General features: G+C 49.6%; 1 protein-coding gene across 8 annotated transcripts in view; it reads left to right on the plus strand.

The window, feature by feature from the left end:
• The window catches only part of BHMG1 (basic helix-loop-helix and HMG-box containing 1), a 307,327-nt gene that overhangs the window by 173,515 nt on the left and 106,387 nt on the right, over window positions 1–27,425 (plus strand). For all 8 annotated transcript variants that reach the window (XR_003851906.1, XR_003851907.1, XR_003851912.1 and 5 more), the window contains 2 exons: window positions 25,044–25,196; window positions 25,880–25,962. Coding sequence is in view for 1 of the 8 variants with exons in the window: in XM_029571046.1 (XP_029426906.1) it covers window positions 25,044–25,196; window positions 25,880–25,962 (236 nt within the window). In the remaining 7 variants the exon portion in view is untranslated. The remainder of the gene's footprint in view (window positions 1–25,043; window positions 25,197–25,879; window positions 25,963–27,425) is intronic.

Raw genomic sequence — 27,425 nt, forward strand, 5'->3', positions numbered from 1 at the left:
GTTAACAGAGCGTTGTGAGTCCCTCGGTTTCAGATGGAAACGTTGAGATTTTTTTTGGCTTTTTTGGATCTGACTGAAGCTTACCTCCACATAGGAATCCAAGAACACCATCAGAAGTTCCTGCGGTTCATGGTTTTGGGAGAGCATTACCATTAGGACTGGCGACGGCTCCACGAGTCTTCACCAAGGTGATGGTGGTGGTGGCAGCATGCCTTTGGTGGGAAGGGATAATAGTTCATCCCTACATGGACGACTGGCTCATTCGAGCGAAATCGGAAGAGCTTTGCAAAGTAGCGGTACAGTCTGTTTTGCACCGTCTGCATTCGCTAGGTTGGGTCATCAGTTACGCCAAGAACCAGCTGGTTCCGTCCCAGGTTTTGGAATTTCTAGGAGCACGTTTCGACGCATTTGTGGGCAAGGTTTCCCTGCCTCTGGTGAGAATGGAGACGTTAATGTCTCAGGTTCGATGCTCCCTTACCCAAGGTGTGGGACTATTTGCAGGTTCTTGGTTCTATGGCGTCTACCCTGGAGTTGGTTCCTTGGGCTTTTGCTCATATGAGACCTTTGCAGAGGGCACTGCTTTCCCGTTGAGACCCCAAGTCTGAGGAGTTCCACCTGCCCTTACCGTTGCTGGAACCGGCCAGGACCAGCCTGGATTGGTGGTTGATCCCGGATCACTTGCTTTGGGGCGTGGACCTGGAAAATCCCCAATGGATAATCATGACGGCGGATGCCAGCCTGACCGGTTGGGGGGCAATCTGTCAGTCACGATCAGCACAGGGCCTCTGGTCACTTCCGCAGACCAAGTGGTCCATAAATCGGTTGGAAACCAGGGAAGTTCTCCTAGCGCTGCGCCAATTTCTTCTGCTTGTCCGGCACTGGGCAGTATGGATCCTATCTGACAAATCGACCACCGTGACTTACCTAAACCGGCAAGGGGGGTACGAAGAGTCGACCGGTAGCCTCCGAAGCGGGTATGTTGATGGCTTGGGCAGAACGCAATCTCGCCGCATAGCGGCATCTCATATAGCCAGAGTAGATAACGTTCAGGCGGACTTTCTCAGCTGACAGAGAATGGGAGCTGTCTGAGGAGGCGATGCGACTCGTGACTAGCCGGTGGGGGATCCCCCGGCTGGACTTAATGGTGACTCAATTGAACGCGAAAGCGGCTCGTTTTTTCAGTCGCAGAAGGGAACACGGATTGGAAGGGGTAGATGCCCTGGTCCTTCCATGGCCTCCCGACATTCTCCTCTACACGTTTCCTCTTTGGCCATTGGTGGGAAAGGTTTTAAGGCGAATAGAATCCCACGGGGGGCCGGTTGTTCTGGTGGCCCCGGAGTGGCCGAGAAGCCCGTGGTTCGCAGATCTGATCAACCTAGCGGTCAAGGGCCCCTTGCATCTGGGTCATCTACCGAATCTGCTGCGCCAGGGTCCCGTATTTTTCAATCGGGCGGCTCGCTTTTGTCTAGCGGCTTGGCTTATGAGAGGCGGCAATTGAGAAAGAAAGGCTATCCAGAGGCGGTGATTACCACTCTTCTACGCACACGAAAGACATCTACCTCTCTCGCCTAAGTTCGGATGTGGAAAGTGTTTGATTCCTGGTGCAGTGGGTTGAAGGTGTCCCCACGGCAGACTACTATAGTACACATTCTTACAAGAAGGCTTGAAGAAAGGATTGGCATATAGCTCGCTCCGGGTCCAGGTAGCGGCGTTAGGCTGCTTACGAGGTAAGATTGAGGGAACCTCAATCGCAGGACATCCGGATGTAGCTCGTTTTCTGAGAGGAGCAAAACACGCCCGCCGGTGTGGGTGGTTTGTCCTTTGTGGAGTTTGAATTGGTTCTCCGTGGACTTTGCGGTTCGCCTTTGAGCCCCTCAAGCGGGCCATGTTGAAGGATTTAACTCTCAAAACGGTGTTTCTCGTGGCTATCTGTTCCGCTAGACGCGTTTCAGAACTTCAGGCGCTGTAATGCAGAGAACCATTCTTACGGATATCAGACTCTGGGGTTTTGCTTCAGACAGTGCCTTCTTTTCGGCCAAAGGTGGTCTCGGCGTTCCATGTCAACCAGTCCGTTGAGTCGCCAGCCTTTCCGGATGTGGATAAGTGTTCTCCTCAGGGCCAGGATATGAGGAGATTGGACGTTTGACTGATTATTCTACGTTACTTGGAGGTGACTAATTCTTTTTGACTGCTGATCATCTTTTTGTTTTATGGAGCGTTCCAAAAAAGGGGTGTAAGGCTTCCAAGACTACCATTGCCCGATGGTTGAAGGACGCTATTGCTTCAATGTACATATGTCACGGGTGACAAGTGCCAGAGGGTCTTAAGGCTCATTCTATCAGATCGCAAGCGGCGTCTTGGGCAGAGAGCCAATTTGTATCACCTCAAGAAATCTGCAGGGCAGCTACCTGGAAATCCTTGCACACGTTTGCTTGACATTACCGTTTGGACGTCCGATCCGGATTGCTTTGGCAGCAGTGTGCTTCGAGCCGGACTCTCCGGGTCCCACCCCATTTAGGGAAGCTCGGGTACATTCCAGCAGTCTGGACTGATCCTGGTATGAATAGGGAAAGGAAAATTGGTTCATACCTGCTAATTTTCGTTCCTGTAGTACCAAGGATCAGTCCAGACGCCCGCCCATAGGCATATATGCAGGAGAGTCCGCTCAGCTACTTGTATTTTTTCTCTTTACAGATTTTTCGAAGATTGCACACCTACACTACGACATAGTTTTGTTTTATCAAGTTATGGTTGTTTAGGGGTTAATGTTTGCTTGATCTAGTCATTGATTGTTAAATTTACTTCATTCTGCTTTGATATTGATTATACTGAAGGATCGCAGGTTGCACACCAGGTTATCTAAGGAGTGCTTTTCAGCTTTTCTCTGATTCCATCTGCTGGAAGGGAGGCATAACCCAGCAGTCTGGACTGATCCTTGGTACTACAGGAACGAAAATTAGCAGGTAAGAACCAATTTTCCTTAAAAAAAAAAAAAAAAAAAAGTTAGTGACGAGAGAAATTTGGCTGCTTTCCTCAGGCAGGCAGCAGGACAGGATGAATGGACTGGCTGATATCCCGGAGTACATACATGTAGTCCTGATCAGGGGTGCCTGAGAGTGGTGTCTTGATGCACTATTCAATCCGACGACAGGCTGGGCTTTAATTTTTTTTTCCTTTTTGGCTGGAGTGAACAGGGGCCCAGTGGACTGCAGTAGCTGGCACATGTGCTGCATAGCTGGCTCATTTTGCCCAGGAAATGATAGGGTTCAGATGCCTTGGTGGGGGAGTCAGCGAAGAAGATCTCCAAGTCTTCTGTGAGTGCAGAACTTTGGTCATGGCATCAGAGAAGCAGACCAAGTTATTGTTTTCAGTCCTTTCCCTTACCTCGACTGAGGCATGCGTATTGACGAGAATGGTCACCATTTTGGATTCTTCTTGTGGTCCGTTCACACCCAATGGTTGCTCATTTTGTTTGTTCTTGGCACAGAGAATAGTCAGAGCCTCTCCAGGCTTCCCCTTCCAGAGGACCTTTTCCCCACAAGTTTTTGTATGTTTACACTAGACCTTCTGTGCTATACAGAGGCCTGGTAGGGGAGGAGCCCAAGGGGCTATTTCTAATCTCCCTTCCTGAATATACCCAGACCAGACAAGTGGGTCTGGTCTGGTTCCTGAATATACCCAGACCAGACAAGTGGGTTATGCATCCCTACCAGCAGATGAAGGCAGAGAACAAAAACTTTGAGGTACTGCTACATAACCGAGAGTGCCACCTGCAGTTCCTTAGTTTTTCTGTCTCCAGCAGATGGTAGAGGTGCAAACTGCAGTTCTGACTGAAAGATGGAGTTTGGACTTTGACGCTGGAGCAGCTTCTCGAGGTGTTAGGTTCCTTTGTGGGTCAACCCTCGAGTGGAGCCAGGTGAATGAGGGATTGGATACCCTTTACTGTGGTAGTCCACGGTGCTGGAGATCTTGATAGCCAGGGGATTGGTTCCCTCTTAGTCTCCATAGTGTCCTCCTGCCAGCCGGTGCCTCGGTAAAGGGAAGTATCCTTTTTGTTATTCTGTTTGTTTAAAAAAAAAAAAAAAAAAAAAGTAAAGTAAAAAGAGAGTCAGGGGCTTCTTGTCAACCAGGAGATTTGGTCAGTGGAGCAGTGAATGGGGGGGTTGGACAGCGGGAGCTATCGAGGACCGCAGGAGAAGGGTGCAAGTGCCGTGGTTTGGTTTTCCCTGGTGGGGAAACTTGGGCTGTGTGGCTTGATTTTTGGCATGCGTTGCTCAGCCTGCTACAGCCCCCGCATGCTCCGCTTGTGAGCTCGCAGTGTTGAAGAGCTCCTCATGGGGCGGCCTGCTTTGTGACAGTGTGTTTTTGGCTGCACGACAGTGCAACCGCATGGCGCCATGGCAGCATGGCTGCATAGGCTTTTCTTCAGGAGCAGAGGGATCCTCTGCGGTGGCTACAAAGACCAGGAAGGTTTCTCACGGTTTGGCAGCTGCACCGGTAGTGCAGGGGGGTAACCTCCCCTTCAGCCAGGCCTGTGGAGGTTCGTGGTCAGGGAGTTGTTCCAGGCCAGGAAGCCGGCGATTCTCCTCCTCCTCTCTCTCCTGCGGTGCAAGATGCTGAGGATGGCCATGAAGAGGGACCAGATTTGGGGGACAGCCTCCTTCTACAGGGGACCAACGATTCGGAGTTCTCCCTGGAATTTGTCCTGCTACTTCACTGAGCCTTCCTGGCTAGGAAGGCTGCAGGAATCAAGATCCAGTATGCATCGTTCCATCTTGCCCAAAAGGCCAAGGATGGAATCGGCGGGTGGTTCTGTGGATTTAATGAAGCGCCCGGGGCTTTGCCGAGGCGGCTGAAGGCTCCAAGGACCTGGATGACTCTGATCAGATGCCGGATCCTGCGTCGCTGCAGTGGGCGGACCCAGGAGCCTGATGGGAGTCAGATTCCTGATTCTGATTTAAATAAGGATGATCTGGATCTCGATGAGACTGTACCTGAGGGGGATGACCCTTGGGTGGACCAGCTGTTTAAGAAAGTGGAGCTGAGGCCTCTATTCCTCAGGTATTGGAGGAATTGGGAGTTAAGCGGACTCAGGAGGAGTCTGATAATGAAGGTGTGAGTCAGTTCCTGGATGGACTGCAGGGTCCTTCTATGGCCTTTCCATTGCCTAAGATACAGAAGCTGATCAGCTGGAGTGGGATTTCCGGGAGGCAGGCTTAAAGGTCGGTAGAGCTATGGCAAAGCTTTATCCTTGGTTGGAAGATCATTTGGATCACCTAAAGACGCTTAAGGTAGATGCGGTGGTCTTGGCAGTGACAAAAAAGACCACGATTCCAGTTGTGGGTTCGGCTGCACTTAAGGATGTTCAGGACTGCAAGTTGGAGATTCATTTGAAGTGCATGTTTGAGGTGTCTGCTTTAAGCCTTTAAACTGCGGTGTGTCAGCATGATGCAGCAGGCCTGCTTATGCTGGATTCAGAAGGCTCAGGAGCAGGTGTCTTAGGACGATCAGTCCCATCCAGTCGGCTCTGCTGGAGCCTAGTGTGGCCTATGTGGCTGATGCACTGAACGATTGTGTGCGTACCTCTGCCAGGAGTATGGTCTCGGCAGTGACAGCATGCTGGTTTCTGTGGTTACACAATTGGTTGGCAAATGTGTCATCCAAGGCCCAGCTGTGCAATCTCCCTTTTAAGGGGAAACTGCTATTCAGGGAGGAGCTGGATCAGCTGATGAAGTTCCTCGGGGCATCCAAAGGAAACAGGCTGCCCAAGGATAGGAAAAGTTCTAAGAAGGTCTTTTCCACCCCGTCCCGGTTTCAGGATTCAAGGAGATTTTGTCCTGGAAGAGGGGCCACAACCTCAGGGTTGAAGCAGTCATCAGGACATCAGCAGCCCTTTTGGGGCACCGGCAGATCCTCCAGAGGCGGTTCAGATCAGGGGACCAGAGGGGGTAAGGCCTTGCAATGAAGCCAGGCCTGTCCACTCCTCGCTGGAAGTAGTAGGGGGCAGGTTGTCCAGTTTTTACGAGAAGTGGACCAAGATCACTGTGGATCGGTGGGTACTGAAGGTCATAAAAGAGGGGTTATACCTTAGAATTTTCGCGTCTGGTCAGGAAGGCCTTTCTGGAGTCCCTTTTGCTGCGAGATGAGCAATGGGGTGCAGGGGAGCAGACTCGGCAAAGGTTGCTAAGCTTAGAGGCCATCACTCCGGTTCTGCTGAGCAAACAGGGATGGGGGAGGTACTCCATTTATTTCATAGTGCCAAAGAAGGAGGGCACTTTCCGTCCCCTTTTTGGATTTGCATCTCTGCTCTTTCATATCCCATACTAATAAAAAAAAAAAAAATCACGTCTTAGCAAAAAAAAACAAACCTTCTTTTTCTCATATCTTCTCCTCTACTGCCCTCTGCTGTCCATCTCCCATAGCGGTTATAGAATCCCAAGAAAAAATATTTTTACAGTGGGCTCAGGTAGAACTAGACGTGATAATCAGGACCCCCACCTTCCTCAAGTTTACAGAAGATTATCAGACATCCAGGATTAAAAAACCCAGAATCAGTCGGATAACAGTAGGTTCTGGTAGAAAAAGACCTGTGACGGTCATGCAAAGAGAAAATAACATCAAATAGCTAAAAAAAACAGAAAAAGTTCTTAGGAAGTGCAACATAGCAAGGGAGAAAAATTGGAAAGCTATGACTACAAATGCTCGTAGTTTGGACAATAAAATCCCAGACCTGCAGGCCTTAATGGTGGAAGCAGACTTGGACGTTGTTGCTGTCATGGAGACATGGTTCACGGATTCTCATGACTGGGATGCGGCCATACCGGGCTATAACTTGTTAAGGAATGACAGAAAGGACAAAATCGGGGGAGGAGTAGCACTTTAAGTCAAAAATAATATCCAAGCAACTGAACTGCAAGGAAAGTGGTGTGGAGAAGAAGCATTATGGGCCATCCTAAAAAAAAAGATGATGGTACATCCATTTTTACTGGAGTGGTTCCCTATAAGAACATAAGAAAATGCCATACTGGGTCAGACCAAGGGTCCATCAAGCCCAGCATCCTGTTTCCAACAGTGGCCAATCCAGGCCATAAGAACCTGGCAAATACCCAAAAAATAAGTCTATTCCATGTTACCGTTGCTAGTAATAGCGGTGGTTATTATCTAAGTCAACTTAATTAATAGCAGGTAATGGACTTCTCCTCCAAGAACTTTCCCAATCCTTTTTTAAACACAACTACACTAACTGCACCAACCACATCCTCTGGCAACAAATTCCAGAGTTTAATTGTGCGTTGAGTGAAAAAGAACTTTCTCCGATTAGTTTTAAATGTGCCACATGCTAACTTCATGGATTGCCCTCTAGTCTTTCTATTATCCGAAAGAGTAAAAAACCGATTCACATCTACCTGTTCTAGACCTCTCATGATTTTAAACACCTCTATCATATCCCCCCTCAGCCGTCTCTTCTCCAAGCTGAAAAGTCCTAACCTCTTTAGTCTTTCCTCATAGGGGAGCTGTTCCATTCCCCTTATCATTTTGGTAGCCCTTCTCTATACCTTCTCCATCACAATTATATCTTTTTTGAGATGCGGCGACCAGAATTGTACACAGTATTCAAGGTGCGGTCTCACCATGGAGCGATACAGAGGCATTATGACATTTTCCTTTTTATTCACCATTCCCTTTCTAATAATTCCCAACATTCTGTTTGCTTTTTTGACTGCCGCAGCACACTGAACCGACTATTTCAATGTGTTATCCACTATGACGCCTAGATCTCTTTCTTGGGTAGTAGCACCTAATATGGAACCTAACATTGTGTAACTATAGCATGGGTTATTTTTCCCCTTATGCATCACCTTGCACTTGTCCACATTAAATTTCATCTGCCATTTTGATGCCCAATTTTCCAGCTTCACAAGGTCTTCCTGCAATTTATCACAATCTGCTTGTGATTTAACTACTCTGAACAATTTTGTATCATCTGCAAATTTGATTACCTCACTCATCGTATTTCTTTCCAGATCATTTATAAATATATTGAAAAGTAAGGCTCCCAATACAGATCCCTGAGGCACTCCACTGCCCACTCCCTTCCACTGAGAAGAATCAGTCTGGAGAAGTGGGTTGTGTATCCCCACCAGCAGGTGGAGTCAGAGAACAATTAGAACTTTGGGCACTGCTACATAATGAGTGCCACCTGCAGTTCCTCAGTATTTCTATGACTCCAGCAGCTGGAAGAGATGCACATGCAGGTTTAGTTAGATTTTTAAAGTTTAGTTAGATTTTTTCTTGATTTTTTTCATCTTGTGTGCTTCCTGAGTTGTTAGGCACCTTCATGGGCCATCCCTCAGTCGAAGCCGGGCGTCCAGGGGGTTGGATACCCTTGTCTGTGTCTTGCCCGCTCTCTCACGTAGGGTGGCAGCCAGGGGCTCCTGGTTTTTCCCCTCCGAGGCTGCTCTGAAGCTGCTCCCTCAACTCCTGCTTCAGTGGATTCCATAAAGTTTAATTAAAAAAAAAAAAAAAAAAAAAGCTTTAACCTTTTGCTTTCAGTTTCCTCCAGCTGAGGTAAGGAGTCTGCTCCAGGGGAGGCCGGCCTTGCGGCTGGTTGGGGAGTCGGGCAGCATTGTTCTTTTTCATTTCCCTCAGCCCCCGGGGCACCGGGTGGCTTTAGGAGGGAGGGGGTAAGTGCTTTTCGGCAATTTCACTGCTGGTGCGGCTCGGCGCGAGTGACATTGCGGCGGTGTTAGATGGCTGGGCTGCTGAATTTATTTCCTCAAGCTGTTGGCAGCGTGCGCTTTTCATTGCGGCCCTTCCCCCCTGCTCAGCTTACAGACCGCGTGGCTGCGCGATAGCGGCACTTATTTTTCCTGCGTTCGGCAGTGTGTTCCCGGCTACACCGTGTGGCTGCGCGGTTTTTGATGGGTCCCCTATCCAAATCTTCTGTCTGCCGCGCCTGTGGGACATGCGAGCAGGTCCTGGATTTTGCCTCCCTCTGTCAGGCGTGCACCTCGGGGATGGAGGGATCGTCGGGTCTGGTGTCCCCTCCCTGGGGGGAGGGGATTTTGGCAGCGGTTCGCTGGAGGAATATCCCCCTCCCGTTTTGGCCCCGGTGTGTGCGGATGCCTTGGTGGGAGCTGCTGACTCGGCGGATCTGGATCCCGCGGAGGGGGAAGGGGACCCGGAGGGGTTTTTCCCCCCGGAGTTTATTTTACTACTACACCAGGCCTTCTTAGCCAGGAAGCAGGCGGTGCCTAAAAGTTCCGGTTAGCAGCTCTTGCCCTCGGTTAAGAGAGTGCGGGCCGAGGGGCAGCTCTCCAGCTTGATAGGAGATGGGTGCCAGAGGCCCCTGGACCCAACCCCAGGGTCAGGAGCAGCGACAGCTCCAGGAATGGTTCCGGCTCCGGATCCGATTCCTGATCTGGGGGATATCGATCTGGCGGATACAGATGGAGAGGATCTTCCATCCACGGAAGGCGATGATCCTAGCGTGGTTCGTCTTTTTGAGCGAGATGAGCTGAGGCCTCTTATTCCCCAGGTGTTGGAGGACCTAGGCCTTAAGGTGAAGGGGTTAACCTGGTCCTCGATGGCATACGTGGGCCAACTCTGTCTTTCCTGCTGCCTAAGAAGGTCCGGAAGCGGGTGACCCGTGAATGGGATTCTCCGGATGCGGGACTAAAGGTGAGCAGAGCTATGGCGAAGCTGTACCTGCTTTCGGCGGATGTTTTAGATCTACTGAAGGTTCAGAAAGTGGACGCAGCGGTTTCGGCAGTATCAAAGACGACCACTATTCCGGTGGCGGGGGCTGCCGACTTGAAGGACATGCAGGACCGCAAGCTGGAGATCCAGTTGAAGTGAGTCTGTGAAGTGTCAGCTTTGAGTCTTTGGCTGCAATTTCCTCTAGCCTGATGCAGAGGGAAAGTCTGAGCTGGATTTAAGAGTCCAGGGCTGGGATCGACAGTGATGGTGCCATACAGGGCGCCCGCTTGGAGGCAGGTATCACATATGTGGCAGATGCGCTGTACGACCTGGTGTGGACCTCTGCTCGCAGCATGGTTTCCGTAGTGGCGGCACACTGACTTCTGGCTACGAAATTGGTCAGCAGATTTATCCTACTGTTTGGGGAGGACCTCTATATCAATTGGTGAAGCTGCTCACTGAGTCCAAAGGCAACAGGTTGCCAGAAGATAGGAGATCTACCAAGAAAGTTTTTCCTGCTAGGATTCGATTTTGGGACTCCCGTCATTTTTGATCCAGCAGATATTCCATCCCGTCCTCGCCTAAGCAGACTCCTGGGCGCCAGCAGTCCTTTCGTGGTGGCCACCAAGCCAGAAGGGACTCTGGACACCTCGGGGCAGGAGGCATTAAGTCCTTCCAATGAAGCCACGAGTACCCATTCTGTCGTCTAAGCTGTCAGAGGCAGATTATCCAGCTTTTACATAGAATGGGCAAAGATTACCTCGGACCGTTGGATTTTGGAGGTGATCAGAGACTGCTTCGCTCTAGAATTCTCTCGTCCCGTTCGGGAGGTGTTTGTGAAGACCCGCGGTGCCTCACTCAGCAAGCAAGAAGCGGTGTGGGACACCCTGCGTCATTTGATCGAGCTGGAAGACATTGTCCCAGTGCAGGTAGCAGAGCAGGGCCGGGGCCGGTACTCAGTGTACTTCGTGGTCCCCAAGAAGTAAGGCACCTTTCGCCCCATCCTCGATCTGCAGAAGGTGACCCGTTGTCTTCAGGTTTCACGCTTCCGGATGGAGACCCTGCGGACAGTCCTGGCAGCGGTTCGCAAAGGGGAGTTTCTGGCGTCTCTGAATGTCACAGAGGCATATCTCCATATTCCAATCTGGCCAATCCACTAGCAGTTTCTGCGCTTCAAGGTGTTGGGACAACACTTCCAGTTTCGAGCTCTTCCCTTCAGTCTAGCGACGGCTCCTCGAACTTTCACCAAAGTTATGGTGGTGGTGGCGGCAGCTTTTCTTCGCAAGCATGGGATTTTAGTCCATCCGTATCTGGACGACTGGTTGATTTGTGCAAAGACCCGGGAGGAAAGCGGAAGAGCCATTCAGAGGGTGCGACTCACATTACAGTCGCTCGGCTGGATAATCAACGTGCAGAAAAGCCACTTGGAGCCCACCCAACAGCTGGTTTATTTGGGAACACTGTTAGATACCTATCGAGGCAGGGTGTTCCTGGCAGCCGACAGGGGGACGAAGTTGCAAGATCAGATCCGCGCCCTTATTCGAAGGAAGACCCCCATGGTCTGGCACAATCTTCAGTTCTTCGGATCCATGGCTTCCACCTTGGATTTAGTTCCCTGGGCATTCGCTCACTTACGACCGTTACAGCGTGCACTTTTGTTGCGTTGGCGGCCGGTGTCGGAATAGTTCCACCTCCCCATGCCGCTCTTGCCAGCGTCCAGAGCCAGTCTGTCATGGTGGCTATCGGCCAGCAATCTGTACCAAGGAGTAGACCTTGATCCCCCCCCAGGTTGGGTGATCGTCTCCACAGATGCAAGTCTGTCCGATTGGGGAGCGGTGTATGCAGACAGATCGTTGGGGACCAGAGTCCCTGGGCGGGAGGACACCTGTCCATCAATTGTCTTGAGACGAGGGCAATTCGGTTGGCTCTGCTAGCTTTTCTTCCCTTGATCAAGGACAGGATGGTACGAGTGTTCTCCGTCAAAGCGACAATGGTGGCTTACATCAATCGGCAAGGCAGAACAAGGAGTCCCGCCGAAGCACTCGAAGCGTGCAACTGTTCGCCTGGGTGGAGTGTCATCTACGAGGAATAGCGACGTTGCAGGAGTGGAGAACGTGCAGGCGGACCTCCTCAACAGACAACAGCTCGATCCTGAGGAGTGGGAGTTGTCCCCCAAAACATGGAACCTCATCTGCGCCAGATGGGGGGGGGGGTTCCTCAGTTGGATCTGATGGCCACTCAGGCAAACGCAAAGACAGCAAGCTTCATCAGCCGTTGTTGGGAGCAGAGGTTGGTGGATCTCGACGCCCTGGTGTGTCCCTGGCCCCCGGGGAATTCTGCTTTATGCCTTTTCCTCCTGGCCGCTCATCGGTCGCCTTCTCAGTCGCATAGAGCACCATCCAGCGAAGTGGTTCTCGTGGCTCCAGAGTGGCCGCATCGCCCGTGGTTCGCGAACTTAGTTTGTCTGGCTCCCGTGGGTCCCTTGCGGCTGCCTCATCTTCTGCGCCTGCTACTCCAGGGACCCATCTTTTTGATCGGGAGGATCGCTTCTCTCTTGCGGCTTTTGAGAGGAGACGTCTCCGCTTGAAGGGCTATTCTGAGCAGGTCATTTCCACCCTTCTGCAGGCGTGACGCCCGGCCACCTCTATGGCTTATGTGCGTGTCTAGAAACTTTTTGAGGCGTGGTGTAGTCTAAAGGCCTGTGACCCACTATCAGTCGAGGTTCCACGAATTCTTGATTTTCTTCAGCAGGGGCTTACTAAGGGACTAGCGTTCAATTCCCTTCAGGTACAGGTGGCGGCCCTGGGTGCCCTGCAGGGATGGTTCAGTGGCTGTTCCTTGGCAGCTCACCCGGACATTACTCGTTTTCTTAAGAGTTAAACTTTGGCAACCTCCCGTTCGCCCAGTATGCCCGGATTGGAGCCTAAATTTGGTTCTCTGGGTATTTTGCGGTGCTCCTTTCGATTCTCTCCGTGGATCTTCTTTGAAGGATCTGACTTTGAAGACGGTGTGTCTGGTGGCTATTTGCTCGGCTCGTCGGATTTCAGAGCTGCAGGCACTCCAGGCATCCACCACCCTCTCAGTGAAGAAATATTTCCTGATATTGGTTCTAAGTCTTCCTCCCTGGAGTTTCAAATCGTGACCCCTAGTTCTACTAAATTGTTTCCAATGGAAAAGGTTTGTTGACATACAATTAAGCTCCGGAATTTGTTTCCAGAGGATATGGTTAGTGCAGTTAGTGTAGCTGGGTTTAAAAAAGGTTTGGATAAGTTCTTGGAAGAGAAGTCCATTACCTGCTATTAATCAAGTTGATTTAGAAAACAGCCACTGCTTTTACTAGCATCAGTAGCGTGGGATATACTTAGTTTTTGGGTACTTGCCAGGTACTTGTAGCCTAGATTGGCCACTGTTGGAAACAGGATGCTGGGCTTGATGGACCCTTGGTCTGACCCAGAATGGCAATTTCTTATGTTCTTAAAAAGAACAGTCAAAGGTACAGTTTGCTGAGGCAAAATTAACACTTGAGCATGCCTTCCTCCTTCATTATACCCCCCCACCCACACTATTTCGCCCCTTACTCTTACATCTTAATTTTGTATCATTGTATAATTGCCTTGTAATTCCATAAGTATTACTTGTACCCAGCCCTCTACTGTACACAGCCTTCCTTGTATATAGCCGTCAATTGTATAAAGCATTCAATTGTTTCTCATAGTTTGAATTATCTATCCTCTATATTGGTATATGATAATCGCAGTTCCTGTACGTACCCGGATCAGTCCAGACAGTGGGTTGAGCCTCCTTTCCAGCAAGTGGAGACAGACTAAAACTTGAAGGATGCCCTATATCAGGACAGAGCCTATCCTCTAACCCTTCAGTATTCGTCTGTCTCCAGCAGGTGCAGCATCTCACCTTCGGTTCTCTGCTGTAGGCTAGTCAGCCTTTTCTTTCTGTCTTTTGCTAGGCTCAAGCAAGTATTTCTTTTGGTTCTTGCTTGTTTAAAAAAAAAAAAAAAGAAACTGAGAAGGGTAGTTGCCCTTTTATTTTTAGTGCTTTTTCCTTTTCTGTGTGGGAGACGGTTCCGTCTCCCAGCTCTTGCCCGGCTCAGGGGTGCTTTGCCCCTTTTGCAGGAGGGGATTCCCTGCATAGCCTGAGTCCGTGGACGCTTCCAGGTGTGGGGACCAAGTCTCTCTGGGTCTCGTTCCCCCCTCTGGCTGCCGAGAGGGTTTTTGAACCTGCTGCTGCGCTCAGTAAAAAAAAAAAAAAAAAAAAAAGTTTTAAACTTTAAATAAGTTGCAGGTACTCACCTACATCTAACTTATTTGCAGCAGTTGACCAGCATTTTTTATTTTTTCTGGTCAGAGCAGGCCTTGAACCTGCAGCCAGACTAGCAGGAGGCAGCAGGTTTCCCTCTTGCTCTCTCTTGCTGTGCAGGCTGTCAAGCAAACCTTTTTTTCAGCTTTTTTTTCTTTAGCCGCGGCTTAGCTATGTCCCGGCTGGCAGCCTGCCTTTCTTGTGGGCTGCCCTCTTCGCGTTTTTCGCGGCAGGGTCTCTGCAATGCTTGCCTGCCGGGTGGGGAAGGTCCCTACTTGGCAGGACAAGCAAATTTAGCCCGGGGCTCCACTTCTCCCGGCATGGCCAGGCCTTTCCCGGGTCGGCAGAGCCCGGGAATGGCGGCCATATTGGATTTTTCATCGGGGCCGATTTCAGTGCTCCCTGGGGTGATTTAACCCCCGATTTAGCCCCCGCGGGTCCCCAGGAGGGGGGTCCTGACCCCTCCTCGCCCCCCCCCCCCCCCCGGCAAATCCAGGGTCCCTTTTTCAGCGGATTTCGTCGTCCTCATGCACAAATCTTATTTAGCTAGCTTGCATGAGCAGGACGAAAGCCCCCCCCCCCCCACCGCTCAGTGCCGTTGACCACCGGACCGGCTGCGGAGCCCCAGGGACCAGTTCGGGTGCGGGTGGTCCCGGGGGTGCCCCCCCCCCCCCCGGTGTCTCTCGGGTCCTCGGACCCCGCCGCTTCCTTGGATTCGGCAGATGCACCCCTTCTAGAGGGGGATGACCCCAGAGCCCTTCGGCTATTTCGTAAGGAGGAATTGGAGCCCCTCCTGCCCTTTGTTCTGCAGGAGCTGGGTCTGGAGAGTCCTTCCGTGGATAATCTCATGGCCTCGCTTCCTAAGGATATGAACCCGGTCCTGGGGGGGGCTCCGGGCTCCGGCCTTGGCCTTTCCCTTCCACCCCATGCTCAAGCTCCTTATCCTGCGGGAATGGGAGGCCCCCGAGGGTGCGCTCCGGGTGGGGCATGCGATGGATAAGCTCTATCCCCTTCCGGAGGAGGGTTTGGAGCTGCTGCGATATCCCTCGGTGGATTCTTATGTCTCTGCGGTGGCCAAACACACCACGATTCCAGTGGAAGGTTCCACGGCTCTGAAGGATCCACAGGATCGTAAGTTGGAGGCTCACTTGAAGCGCATCTTCAACGTTCTGGCCCTCGGGGTCCAGGCGTCTTGCTGTAGCAGCCTCATGATGCGGGCAGGCCTTCAGTGGGTTCAACAGTTACTCTGCGCCCGGGATCTTCCGCCAGCAGAGGCAGAGCAAGCCGAACGTCTGGAGGCCGTAACCACCTACGTATCGGACGCCCTCTACGACCTGGTCCGTGTGCAGGCGAAGGCGATGGTTTCAGCAGTGGTTGCCCGGAGGCTCCTTTGGCTACTCCATTGGGTCGGCTGATCAGTTGTCGAAGACTCGGCTGGGCACGCTGCCTTTCAAAGGTAAGATGCTCTTTGGAGAGGATCTCGAGAAGCTTATGGACTCCTTGGCTGACAACAAGGTCCATAAGCTTCCAGAGGACCGCCCTAAGTCTTCCCGGTCCTTCGCGCCCTCCCGCAGTCGCTTCAGGGGCCGGCGTCGCTTTGCTTCTCGGGGCGGTTCCACGAGGGATTCTTCTCGTGCTCAGTCCTGGTCGCAGTCCTTTTGTGGCAGGCGGCCCTTTCGTGAGGGCCAGCCCGTGCGTGCCACCTCTAAACCTGCCACGCATTGAAGTTCAGCTGACCCATTCCTCGGTTCCTTATCTTGGCGGACGCCTCTCCCTGTTCTTCGAGGAATGGGTCAAGATCACATCGGATCAGTGGGTCCTCGACATTATCAAAGACGAGTACGCTTTCGAGCTCATCAGGGACCTGCCAGATCTTTCTTTTCTCGCCTTGCGGACGGGCCAAGAGGGACGCGGTGGTCCAGACTCTCTCCAAACTCCTGGATCTGGGAGCGGTGGTCCCAGTTCCGGAAAAGGAGATTGGCGCAGGCCAGTATTCTATTTACTTCACCGTGCCCAAAAAGGACGGGTCCTTCCGTCCCATTCTGGACCTCAAGAGGGTCAATCGGGCCCTCAAGATCCCCCACTTCCGCATGGAAACCCTGCGTGCGGTCGTTGCGGCGGTCCGCCCCGGAGAGTTCCTTGCTTCTCTCGATCTCGCAGAAGCGTACTTCCACATTCCCATCCACCGCAACTACCAGAAGTATCTCCTATTCCACATCCTCAACCAGGACTTCCAGTTTCGAGCTCTCCCCTTCGGCTGCTCCTCGCACCTTTACAAAGGTCATGGTAGTGGTAGCGGCGGCCCTGCGCCGGGAGGGGATTCTCGTCCACCCCTATCTGGACGATTGGCTCATCAACGGGCGTTAGATCGCGTCTTGGAGCTCCTTGCCTCCCTCGGGTGGATAGTGAACTTTTCCAAGAGCAAGCTTCAGCCCTCCCAGGAGATGGAATTCCTGGGAGCCCACTTCGACACCCGAGTAGGCAAGGTCTTCTTACCACGGGCGGGCTCCCTCAAGCTGATCGATCAGGTCCGGAATCTGATCGCGCTACCCTCTCCGACAGCCTGGGATTATCTTCAAGTCCTGGGATCCATGGCTTCCACCATCGATCGACCTTGTCCCCTGGGCTTTTGCTCATATGCGTCCGTTGCAGAAAGCTTTGCTATCCCGTTGGCAGCCAGTGTCGGAGCAGTTTCACATAGTCCTTCCGTTCTTGGATTCTACTGCCGACGAATTACAGTGGTGGCTGTCTCTTCCTCATCTTCTGCAAGGGATGCCTCTTCAAGCTCCACAGTGGACGATAGTGACCACGGACGCCAGTCTCTTGGGCTGGGGTGCGGTCTGCCTTTCTCAATCCACCCAGGGAACATGGTCGCAGACTCAGTCGCGCTGGCACATCAATCGACTGGAAACCTTGGCGGTCCACCTGGCTCTTCACAAGTTCTTTCCCCAGATCCGCGGCAAGGCGGTAAGAGTCCTGTCCGACAACTCCACCACAGTGGCCTACATCAATCGCCAAGGGGGCACTCACAGTCCCCTGGTAGCCTTGGAAGCCAGCCGTCTCCTCTCTTGGGCGGAGCGCCACCTACAGTGCCTTGCGGCCTCTCACATAGCAGGCAAAGAAAATGTTCAAGCCGACTTCCTCAGCCGGCAGTCGCTCAATCCGGGAGAGTGGGAGCTCTCGGACGCGGCCATGGCTCTGATAGTGGACAGGTGGGGTCCTCCTCACCTCGACCTCATGGCGACTCTGCGCAATGTCAAGGCAAATCGGTTCTTCAGCCGCTGGAGGGAGCACAGCGCAGAGGGCATGGATGCTCTGGCTCTACCTTGGCCAGCTTACATCCTTCTGTACGTGTTTCCCCCGTGGCCACTGGTGGGGAAAGTTCTCAGGAGAATAGAGCTCCACCGGGGACCAGTGATTCTCGTCACTCCTGAGTGGCCGCGAAGACCGTGGTTCGCGGATCTCATCAATCTAGCGGTGGACGGGCCCCTGCGACTCGGTCATCTTCCTCGTCTCCTCTGGCAGGGGCCTGTATTTTTTGACCAGGCCGATTGCTTCTGTCTAGCGGCCTGGCTTTTGAACGGCATCGCCTGAGGCGCAAGGGTTATAAGGAGGAGATCATCTCCACCCTGCTGCGAGCCCGGAAGCAGTCGACTTCTCTGGCCTATGTGCGCATCTGGAAAGTTTTTGAGTCCGCGTGTGCGGAGTCTGGTGTTCCGGCACACTCTGCCTCGATTCCTCTGGTTCTTTCTTTTCTTCAGAAGGGTCTCTCTAAGGGCCTCTCCTTCAGTTCTCTACGCGTTCAAGTCTCTGCGCTCGGCTCTCTCCTGGGTCGGGTGGACGGTCATTCCTTAGCTGCTCACCCGAACGTGATTCGTTTCCTGATGGGTGTTGGGCACCTTCGTCCCCCCTCTCGTGCCACGTGTCCATCGTGGAGTCTCAACCTAGTCCTTCGTGCTCTCTGTACGGCTCCCTTTGAGCCTCTTCGCCACGCTACGCTCAAGGATCTAACACTCAAAACTGTCTTTCTAGTCTCTATCTCCTCTGCTCGCCGGATTTCCGAGCTCCAGGCGCTGTCCTGTCGGGAGCCCTTCTTGTGTTTTTCTGATTCCGGGGTTTCTCTCAGGACGGTTCCTTCCTTCTTGCCGAAGGTTGTCTCCGCTTTTCATGATCTCCAATTTGATGCAAAAACCCTCTTTGCATATGTCTCTCAAATAACAAAGTCTCTTCCACCATCAATTCCTGACGAACAAGCTCAAACCAAAGCAAATGAGTTAGCCCTATTCTTTCAGCAGAAGATTTCAAATACACTTGCTCTCCTTCCAACCAAGACTGACTACACCACCTCATTCGATAACACCTACATTCTTAAGGGAATCAAATTCGACAAATTCGAATTAACATCGACCAAAGAGATCGAATCCATTCTCAAAAGGCAAAAACCATCTAGCCACCCATCGGACAACATACCTTCCAAGCTACTGCTACTTATCCCAAATATAATCTCTGGTCCCTTAACCAAAATCATAAACTGCTGCTTAACTCAAGGATTCTACCCAGATAGTCTAAAAAACGCTTCCCTGAAACCACTCCTCAAGAAACATAACCTAGACCCTGGTGTTCTGGCTAATTTCCGCCCTATCTCGAATCTACCATTTTTAGCCAAACTCACTGAGAAATTGGTCAACACCCAGCTTTCTGATTATCTAGAAGATCACAACTTACTTTTCCCTTCCCAATATGGGTTCCGCAAATCTCGCAGCACTGAAACCCTACTCATATCTCTAACAGACCATATTATTATGGGGCTAGACAAAGGACACTCCTTTCTCCTAATCCTTCTAGACATCTCGGCGGCTTTCGACACCGTCAACCACCTCATCCTCTTGAATCGCCTTTCAGACATAGGCATCTCGGGAACAGTCCACAATTGGTTCAAGTCGTTCCTCAGTAACAGGAGTTTTAAAGTCAAAATCAACAATAAGGAATCACCATCTACAAATTCCGCTCTTGGCGTACCACAAGGTTCATCCCTATCACCTACCCTTTTCAATATTTACCTCCTTCCCCTTTGCCAACTGTTAACTAGTCTTAACCTCATTCACTACATCTACGCAGACGATGTTCAGATTTTGATTCCCATAACAGAATCTATTAACAAATCCCTCGCACTCTGGAACAACAGCTTACAAGCCATCACTAATCTCCTCAACAGTCTAAATCTGGTCATCAATGCATCTAAGACTGAACTCCTATTCATTTCCTCCAACCAAGAAAACCTCTCATCTCAGATTCATCACAAACACCTTCTCACCCACTCTCATGTGAGAGACCTTGGAGTAATTATAGACAACCGTCTTAACCTAAAGAATATGATCAAAACCACAACTAAAGAGTGCTTCTACAGACTTCAGGTGTTAAAAAGACTCAAACCTCTCCTATATTTTCATGACTTTAGGACTGTTCTCCAATCTCTAATATTTGCCAAAATTGACTACTGCAGCGCTCTCCTCACCGGCCTACCAAGCTCTACAACCAAGCCCTTACAGATGATACAGAACGCTGCAGCAAGAATTTTGACAAGCACCAACCAGAGAGACCATATTACGCCCATCCTCCGTAATCTACACTGGTTACCAGTCAGTTACAGGGCTCTACACAAATCGCTAACTCTAATCCACAAATCAATTCATAACCTCCTCCATCTCGACCTCGAATTCCCACTCAAACTCCACACTTCCAACAGACCAATGAGGGAAACCTACAAAGGAACTCTACAAGCCCCGCCATCTAAAGCCACACGACTCATCTCTACCAGGGACCGAGCTTTTTCTACAGCAGGTCCATCCATCTGGAACAACCTCCCCTCAGAACTCAGAATGGAACCGTGCCTAACTACATTTAAAAAAAAACTCAAAACTTGGCTCTTCTTACAAGCCTTCCCTGATCCATCAAACTTTCACTAGATAACTACTCAGCTTTTGAATATGGAACTTCGCCCCGCCAATATTCACCTCATTTACTAGTTTGGACATATCACAATGTACTTAATTTAATACCTTCTTAAGGCTTCTCTTTTTCCAGCTGAACCAGCTTCCAAGTTCAAGGTCCTTGTTATTATGTAACTTTTTGCTTCTCTGCTCTTGTCTCTTACCACAAAATTTGCTCCTTATGTTATGTTACGTTATACTGATCTACCCCTGTTCGATGTAAACCGACCTGATATGGTATTCAACCTTGAAGGTCGGTATAGAAAAAAATGTTAAATAAATAAATAAATAAATGTCAACCAGTCGGTAGAACTGCCCGCGTTCTCTCCGGAGGAGATTGCGGGTACGGCTGGTGGCGACCTTCGTCGGCTAGATGTCAAATGAGTCTTGCTTCGCTATCTCCAGGTCACCAATGACTTTCGCGTATCGGACCATCTCTTTGTCCTTTGGAGTGGTCCCAACCGGGGTAAACAGGCTTCTAAGACCACGATTGCGCAGTGGTTGAAAGAAGCCATTTCCTCGGCATATCTTTGTCAAGGTCGTCGGCTTCCTGAGGGTCTCAAGGCCCATTCTCTGCGTTCTCAGGCTACTTCGTGGGCGGAGAGTCAATCTGTCTCCCCGCAGGAGATTTGCAGGGCCGCCACTTGGACGTCTCTGCACACTTTTGCTCAGCACTACCGTCTGGATGTGCATGCTCCGGTCTTCGGTTCCTTTGGGCGGCAAGTGCTTCGAGCGGGACTGTCTCGGTCCCACCCAGTTTAGGGAAGCTTTGGTACATCCCACTGTCTGGACTGATCCGGGTACGTACAGGAAAGGCAAATTAGTTCTTAACTGTTAATTTTCGTTCCTGTAGTACCACGGATCAGTCCAGACGCCCTTCCCTGTCTGTCTTTCTGTCCTCTCGAAGCTTGTTTTCTTGCAGGTTTGCAGATTTTCATATTTCACTTTGTGCAAGATTACTGAGCAATTACACCGGAAGCCTTGGTCGTCTTTATACCAAGTTTATGCAAGAGCGTATGATTATACCATGTTTCTACTTTTTTCTATAGTTGCTCCTTTGAGCTTTATGGTTACTTGCTTGACCCTATTCTTGGGTTTGTTGTTTTTTCTGCTTTGACATACATTATACTGAAGGGTTAGAGGATAGGCTCTGTTCTGATATAGGGCATCCTTCAAGTTTTAGTCTGTCTCCACCTGCTGGAAAGGAGGCTCAACCCACTGTCTGGACTGATCCATGGTACTACAGGAACGGAAATTAACAGGTAAGAACTAATTTTCCTTTTTATAACCACTTAATCTGGTTTCAATTGTTTTTCCTTTCTGCGTCCCTTATTTTTCCCTCTTAGCCTCTCTCGTTCCCTTCCCCGCCTCCTTTTTCTAGCCTGCCCCCTCTTCTCCTTCCGCGTTCATTGTAATTTTCCGATCTTTTCAGTTCATTATAAACCGGCGTGATGTGTTTTACGAACATCGGTAAATAAAAGTTCATAAAATAAAATAAATAAATAAATACTATATTTACGTGCACTCCTGTGGTGCCAACCAGAAAACTCTGCAAAAAAACACTTGGAACTCCTATGTCCAAGTCAGTCTCCACCATTAGGGCATGTGGAACCATTACATCTCTCACCAGATCGTGCTTTCCACTAAGGACTAGGTCTAAAATAGCTCCCCTCCCCTTGTTGGTTCTTGTACCAGCTGTCTCATGAAACAGTCATTTATTTCATCTAGGAACTTCACCTCCTTAGCATGTCCTGATGTGACATTTACCCAGTTAATACTGGGGTAATCGAAATCGCCCATTATCACTGTGCTGCTAATTTTGTTAGCTTCCCTAATTTCTTTTAGCATTTCTGTTAATGCTCAGGCTTGTGAACCCTTGGGCCGACGGGAGGATGGAATACCTTGGGATGGTGGTCCATAGTTCTCCTGTCTGGTGGCGAGGCAGGAACAGAAGACGTGACCAGCTGACCCTCGGCACAGGAGACAGAGGCGACTGTGAAGGCAGAAGAAGAGTCGTGAGGTGAAGAAAGGAAGTGTGTCTTCGCCACTGGAAGTCCGCGGTCCCCCCAGGAGGAGCCCGTAGGGACCCGGAACACTGGGACTTAGGTGGACCTTTGAGAGGTCAAGAAGTTTGGTGCAAGGGCTGACTGGAGCTTCACCTCTGGAAGCCCGCGGTCCCCCCGGGAGGAGCCCGTAGGGACCTGGGCTGCTGGGACTTAGGCGGGCCCTTGGAGACTATGGCCAAGAAGGAGTCCGAGGTCAAGTGCCAGAGGGTCGTCGCTCACCAGTCCGAGGTCACACACCGAGGGATCACCACTTGCCAGTCCAAAGTCAATACCAGGAATCACCGCTAGCCAATCCGAAGTCAATACCAGGAATCACTCCTAGCCGATCCGAAGTCAAGAACCAGGAACTCCAAGACAAGACAGGAACGAGGATCCAAAGCACAGGAAGACTCACCGAAGCAAGCAGACCTGACGAACGAAGGACGTTGCCAAGTCGAGGAATGAGCAGAGGAAGTCTCCTTTTATACTTCCTCTGCTCTAGCTCATAGGGATCAGCTGAACTTGGTTAAAGGGATCATGTCCCTTTAAGGCTAATGAGGAGGCGTGGCCTCGTGCCTAAAGATGGTGGCGGCCATCTTGGATTTCCTCCGTGGAGGAAATGCAGCTGGACGCCGCGAGGGGGGAGCAGGGACGGCTCCCCACCCGGCGGCCAGAGCGGGAGCCCACGCCGAAGCGGCAGGCATCAGGTCAGGGGTTTCCCCCGGAGTTCCCACGGTGGGTCGCCGTCGCGGGTGAAGTAGGGGGCCACGCTCGTGGCCTTCCACGAGCGCGGAACACAACAATTTCATTGTTCATTCTAGCCAGGCAGGTGTTAGTATACCCCCAATGCATTTTGATCACCTTTTTCACATGAAATTTATATCCATAAGGAAAAGGGGAAAAGTAAGAACAAAGTCGAAAAATATCTTCCCTTATAAAAATCCCCCAAATTGTTGCTATACCACTTATGGGAGTCTCATGATTGAGATACAACCATCCTGGGCTATAACTTGTTAAGGAAAGACAGATGATAGAAAGGGGGAGGAATGGTACTTTTATGTCAAAAACAATATCAAAGCAACAGAAATTTAAGGAACGTGGGGTAGGGAAGAAACATTATGGACTATGGAGATCTGTCTCGATGCCACCAAATCCAGCTGAGGCTGCCCCCACCTGAAATGCATGAGAGCCATGGCTTCTACTGACAGCTCCCATTCCCTGGCGTCCAATACCTGCTGGCTGAGAAAATCTGACTGAACATTATCTACCCAGCCAAATGAACAACTTCTGGGCCTCATGAGACACAAGACCGATACTTCACGCATATCCAGCATAGCTCTCTGCTTCAACGGCAGGGGGAATGAAGAAAAGTGGATCTATATACAGACAACAACCAACAAGGACTGAATTACATAGTCTGGGTAAACAAATAAGCATGGGTGTAGCTTGCTTATTGCGGCGGTTACTACCCCTAATTAAGCTAGATATTTCACTTAGATGTAGTTTCAACACTGCTCTCTACATTAATGGTGGGGGTGGAAGGGAAATAGAACCAAAAGGTTACTAACAGCCAAGAGAAACAGATAAGTATGAGGAAAAAAAAAAAAAGTGCGAAGCTTGCTGGGCAGACTGGATGGGCCGTTTTGTCTTCTTCTGCCGTCATTTCTATGTTTCTATATGACTCTTGGCTCCCCTTTGGCAATTGATGTAGGCTACTGTTGTCACTTGTTACTCCATGTCGCCGACTGCATCGGAAGCCGCCTCTGCTTCTCAGCAACTGGAGTCGCTGCCAATGCCATCTGTTCCTTGCAGCGGTGAGATGCCGCTGTCGCCACCTTTGATGTTGTGCAGCCGGTTGCCGCCTCTGAGTCGTGAGGCCCTAAAACGCTGCTGGCAATCCCTGACACGGCACGCTGTCTTCCTAGGTGCATGCACCTCTGTCTGTTATTTTAGGGAACAGCGGCGGGAAAAGCCTTGCAGCCCCCCTGATGATGTCATTGCCTCAGTCCTTTAAAAGGCCACTTCTCCCATTGCTCCAGGCCTTTGCAAAGTTACCGGTCCTTCAAGTTCTCCTGTTCGTTGTGGTTCTCCGTGTTCCTTCTTCCTGTGTCCAAGTCTTCATTCCTTTATCGGAGTCTTCAGTCCAAGTCTTCAGTCTTGTCCAATCTTTGCCTCTGGTTCAAGCCTTCGGAGTCTCTTCCTTAGTTCCTGAGTTTGAGTTCCTGAGTCTCAGTCCGAGTTCTTGAGTCTCCAGAGTTCTTGTTCTAACCACCTGCTTGTTCTGTTCTGAGCCTTCGTTTTATTCCAATTCTTCAGAGCCTTCATCTTGTTTCAAGTTCCAAGTCCCGAGCCTTCGTCTTGTCATGAGTGTCCAGAGTCTTCAGCCTTCGGTGCTTCACTCAAGCCATTCCTAAGCAGTTAATCTAAAAGGGCTTACGGAGTGGCCGGAGGGCTACCCCAGAGACCAGCATGGGTTGCTGGTTCTTAGTTCCTGGTACGTGTTGGACGTCCAAATGTTCCTGTTTCAAGTCAAGAGTGTTCCTGTTTCAGCCAGCCTGTGCCCGGTTGCGCTTGCCTACTAGTGGCATGGACCATGGCCAGCCCCAGGGTTGTCTGTCATGGCACAGGGGCTGATGCTCTCAAGTGCTCACGTCCATCCATATTCACAACAAAATATGAAGAAAATTGGTTTACAAAAGTAAAAAGCAAAAGAATATTATAAAGAAAACATATTTCATGGACTTATAAAATGTTTTGATTCCTAAGTTACCTAAATATTTTTTCAGCTCTGATTTTATGGATTCAAATTTTCGGGCTTTAAAAATGAACCAAATATGTGATTTTCAGGAGTGAAGATATTATTTTCTAAGAAACAAATAGTAGACTAACTTCAAGGAATATATTCTTGTTTTGTATAAATAGACTGTTGTGTCTGATATTCACTGCTCTCTTTTCTGTGATTAAATTGTTTCCTGTATTGCCTTTGTGATCTTAGGACAGCCATTACGCTGGTCTCCAGATGCTCAAAGCTGGTGTGGGGCCTCTTGGTCCAGTAAGGATCTAGGTTTAAGCCCTTCACTGTTCACGTCTCCTGGCCGCCTGCTTCTGGGGCAAGTCCTGCAGGAAGGACCAGAAGACCTCTCTCAAGGTAAAGTAGTCTTCTTGTCTCCCCAGCCGAAAGCCCTGCAATGTTATCTGGAGGCTTGGTAATGTTCTGGCCGGCTAAACCTTTGCACCTCCAGAAATCCACATCCCTGGCTGACTAAGCATGTTATTAGAGGAGCAGTATCAGCTGAACACTTGTCGGCTAGTTCATTAACTGTAGTTAGACCTGTGGTAATCTAAGGTGCATTAACAACAGAAGAAGATCACATCAAATAGCTGGAAAGGAAACCAAAGTAAAGAAAATTGGTGCTGTAGCTAGCACCCATTGAAAAAATACAGACACAACAAATTGCAAATTGTATAGTTTTGATTTTTAGGTTTTCCACATTTTCTTCCTCGGCCTCCTTGTGTGCTCTTTATTTTGTGATAGTTTTCTATTTGTAGTGACTTTAGTTTTCAGTTTTTATTTTATTTTCCCAGGAATTAAAACTGGAGAAAGATCACTGGAAAAAATGATTCATTTTTCCACTGATTTTCTCCAGTTTCTGTTGGTTATAATAAAGGCTGATAAATTCCTAGGAAAAGATAAAATAAAAACTGAAAACAAAAATCTCTATATCAGTTTTACAGTAGGTACTTTAGATCAGGTGTCAGGCTATTTCCTCCAGAAGAGAAAGTACAAAAATTATTTGTATTTTTTCTTTTTTTCTTTTGTTGCCTTCGCAGTTTTGTTTGAAGATGTGTGCTTAAGTCCCCAATTTGCCTGCTCTACCCTCTCAAAGAGTCTTCCTGGGAATCTACAGGCAAAGGTAGGTGCAGTAGTTACATTACTGAGACCAGAAACAGTTGTAGAAAAGTATTACAACATTTTTCTGTTTTAATTCTTTAGATTTTATTCTGCCTTTTTCTCCCAAAGGAAACATGAATTACTTCTGTAGGAATTGACACTTTAAGGACAGTAAAAGATATTGTTATAAGGGAGTATTCTTATAACACATATTCTCCTTGGCAAGCAGGACGAGTATCAGCCACACAAATGGATATTATCATCCAATGGCACCAAGACAGATAGCTCTCTCAGAGCTCAGGGAGCCTCAGAAAATCTTTTTCAGCATGTGTGGGTGTTCATATGCAGCCACTGCCATGCCTTGTGTACTTTTCGCTAAGGCAAAAGGATGAATTGCTTTCTGTCTGCTAAGGCTCTTGTTCTTTTACCTAAATTTGAGGTTTTTCATTTTGGTTTTGTAATTATTCTTTTTTTATTTGTGAATCTCCAAAATAAAATATAACAGGAGAAAATATTACTTATTTGATAATTTCCTTTCCTGTAAGGGAGGTAGGCCAATCCACACTTGTGGGTTATGCACCTCTACCAGCAGATTATGACTGAGTAAAGCTGACTCACTGACATTACGGAGATACAGCCCTGCTCTGACATCAGCCCACAAGTATTCTCTGGATAAAGCCAAACTGTGGATAAGTTGATTATACTTGAACATGACTATTAACTATCAACCACTCATGATTCCAACCAATTGGAAACAATGAGCTCAGTTAAAAGAATTAACATGCACTAATCTTAGGGGCTGGTCCTGGCACTTACCAGTCCATCAAATGAATTATCAGAAATAACATTCTTCGTTGTCCGTCGTAAGGGACGAACTAAAAACAAGGGCGGGTTTGTGGATTGGCCTGCCTTCCTTAGAGGAAAGGAAATTATCTGATAAATAGTAATTTCTCCTTCCTCTGCACTGAGGCAGGCCAATCCACACCAGTGGAATGTACCAAAGCTACTCTTGAAAAGTGGTAGACTGCCTGCGGTCTCATCAACACCACACATACGAAGGCTGTGTCCTCCTGAGTCCGAACATCTAAGCAGTAATGCTTGGCAAAAGTATGTAAGGAGGACCATGTTGCTGCTCGGCAAATCTTGACAGGAGACAGCAATCAAAGCCCAATATACTGCCTGAGCCCTAGCCCTAACCTTTCAGGGCAATGGGACACCGGCAGCCACATAGCCGTGATTACTTCTTTCACCCAACAAGCTATAGTCGCTCGCATTGCCAGTTCTTGTTTACCTCCATCATGAAGCACAAAGAGTTGATCAGACTTTCAGAAAGAGCAACTAATCTACAAATGCCCTATCAGATGCCACTTGACATCCAAAGGATACAACAGATGATAATCACGCTCATCTCTATCCCTGTCCAACATGGGCAGGGAAATAGACTGATTCAAATGAAACTCTGAAGCCACTTTCAGCCAAAAGGAA

The sequence above is a fragment of the Rhinatrema bivittatum genome, chromosome 11 (assembly GCF_901001135.1).
Source record: "Rhinatrema bivittatum chromosome 11, aRhiBiv1.1, whole genome shotgun sequence".
In the NCBI taxonomy this organism is placed as follows: Eukaryota; Metazoa; Chordata; class Amphibia; order Gymnophiona; family Rhinatrematidae; genus Rhinatrema; species Rhinatrema bivittatum.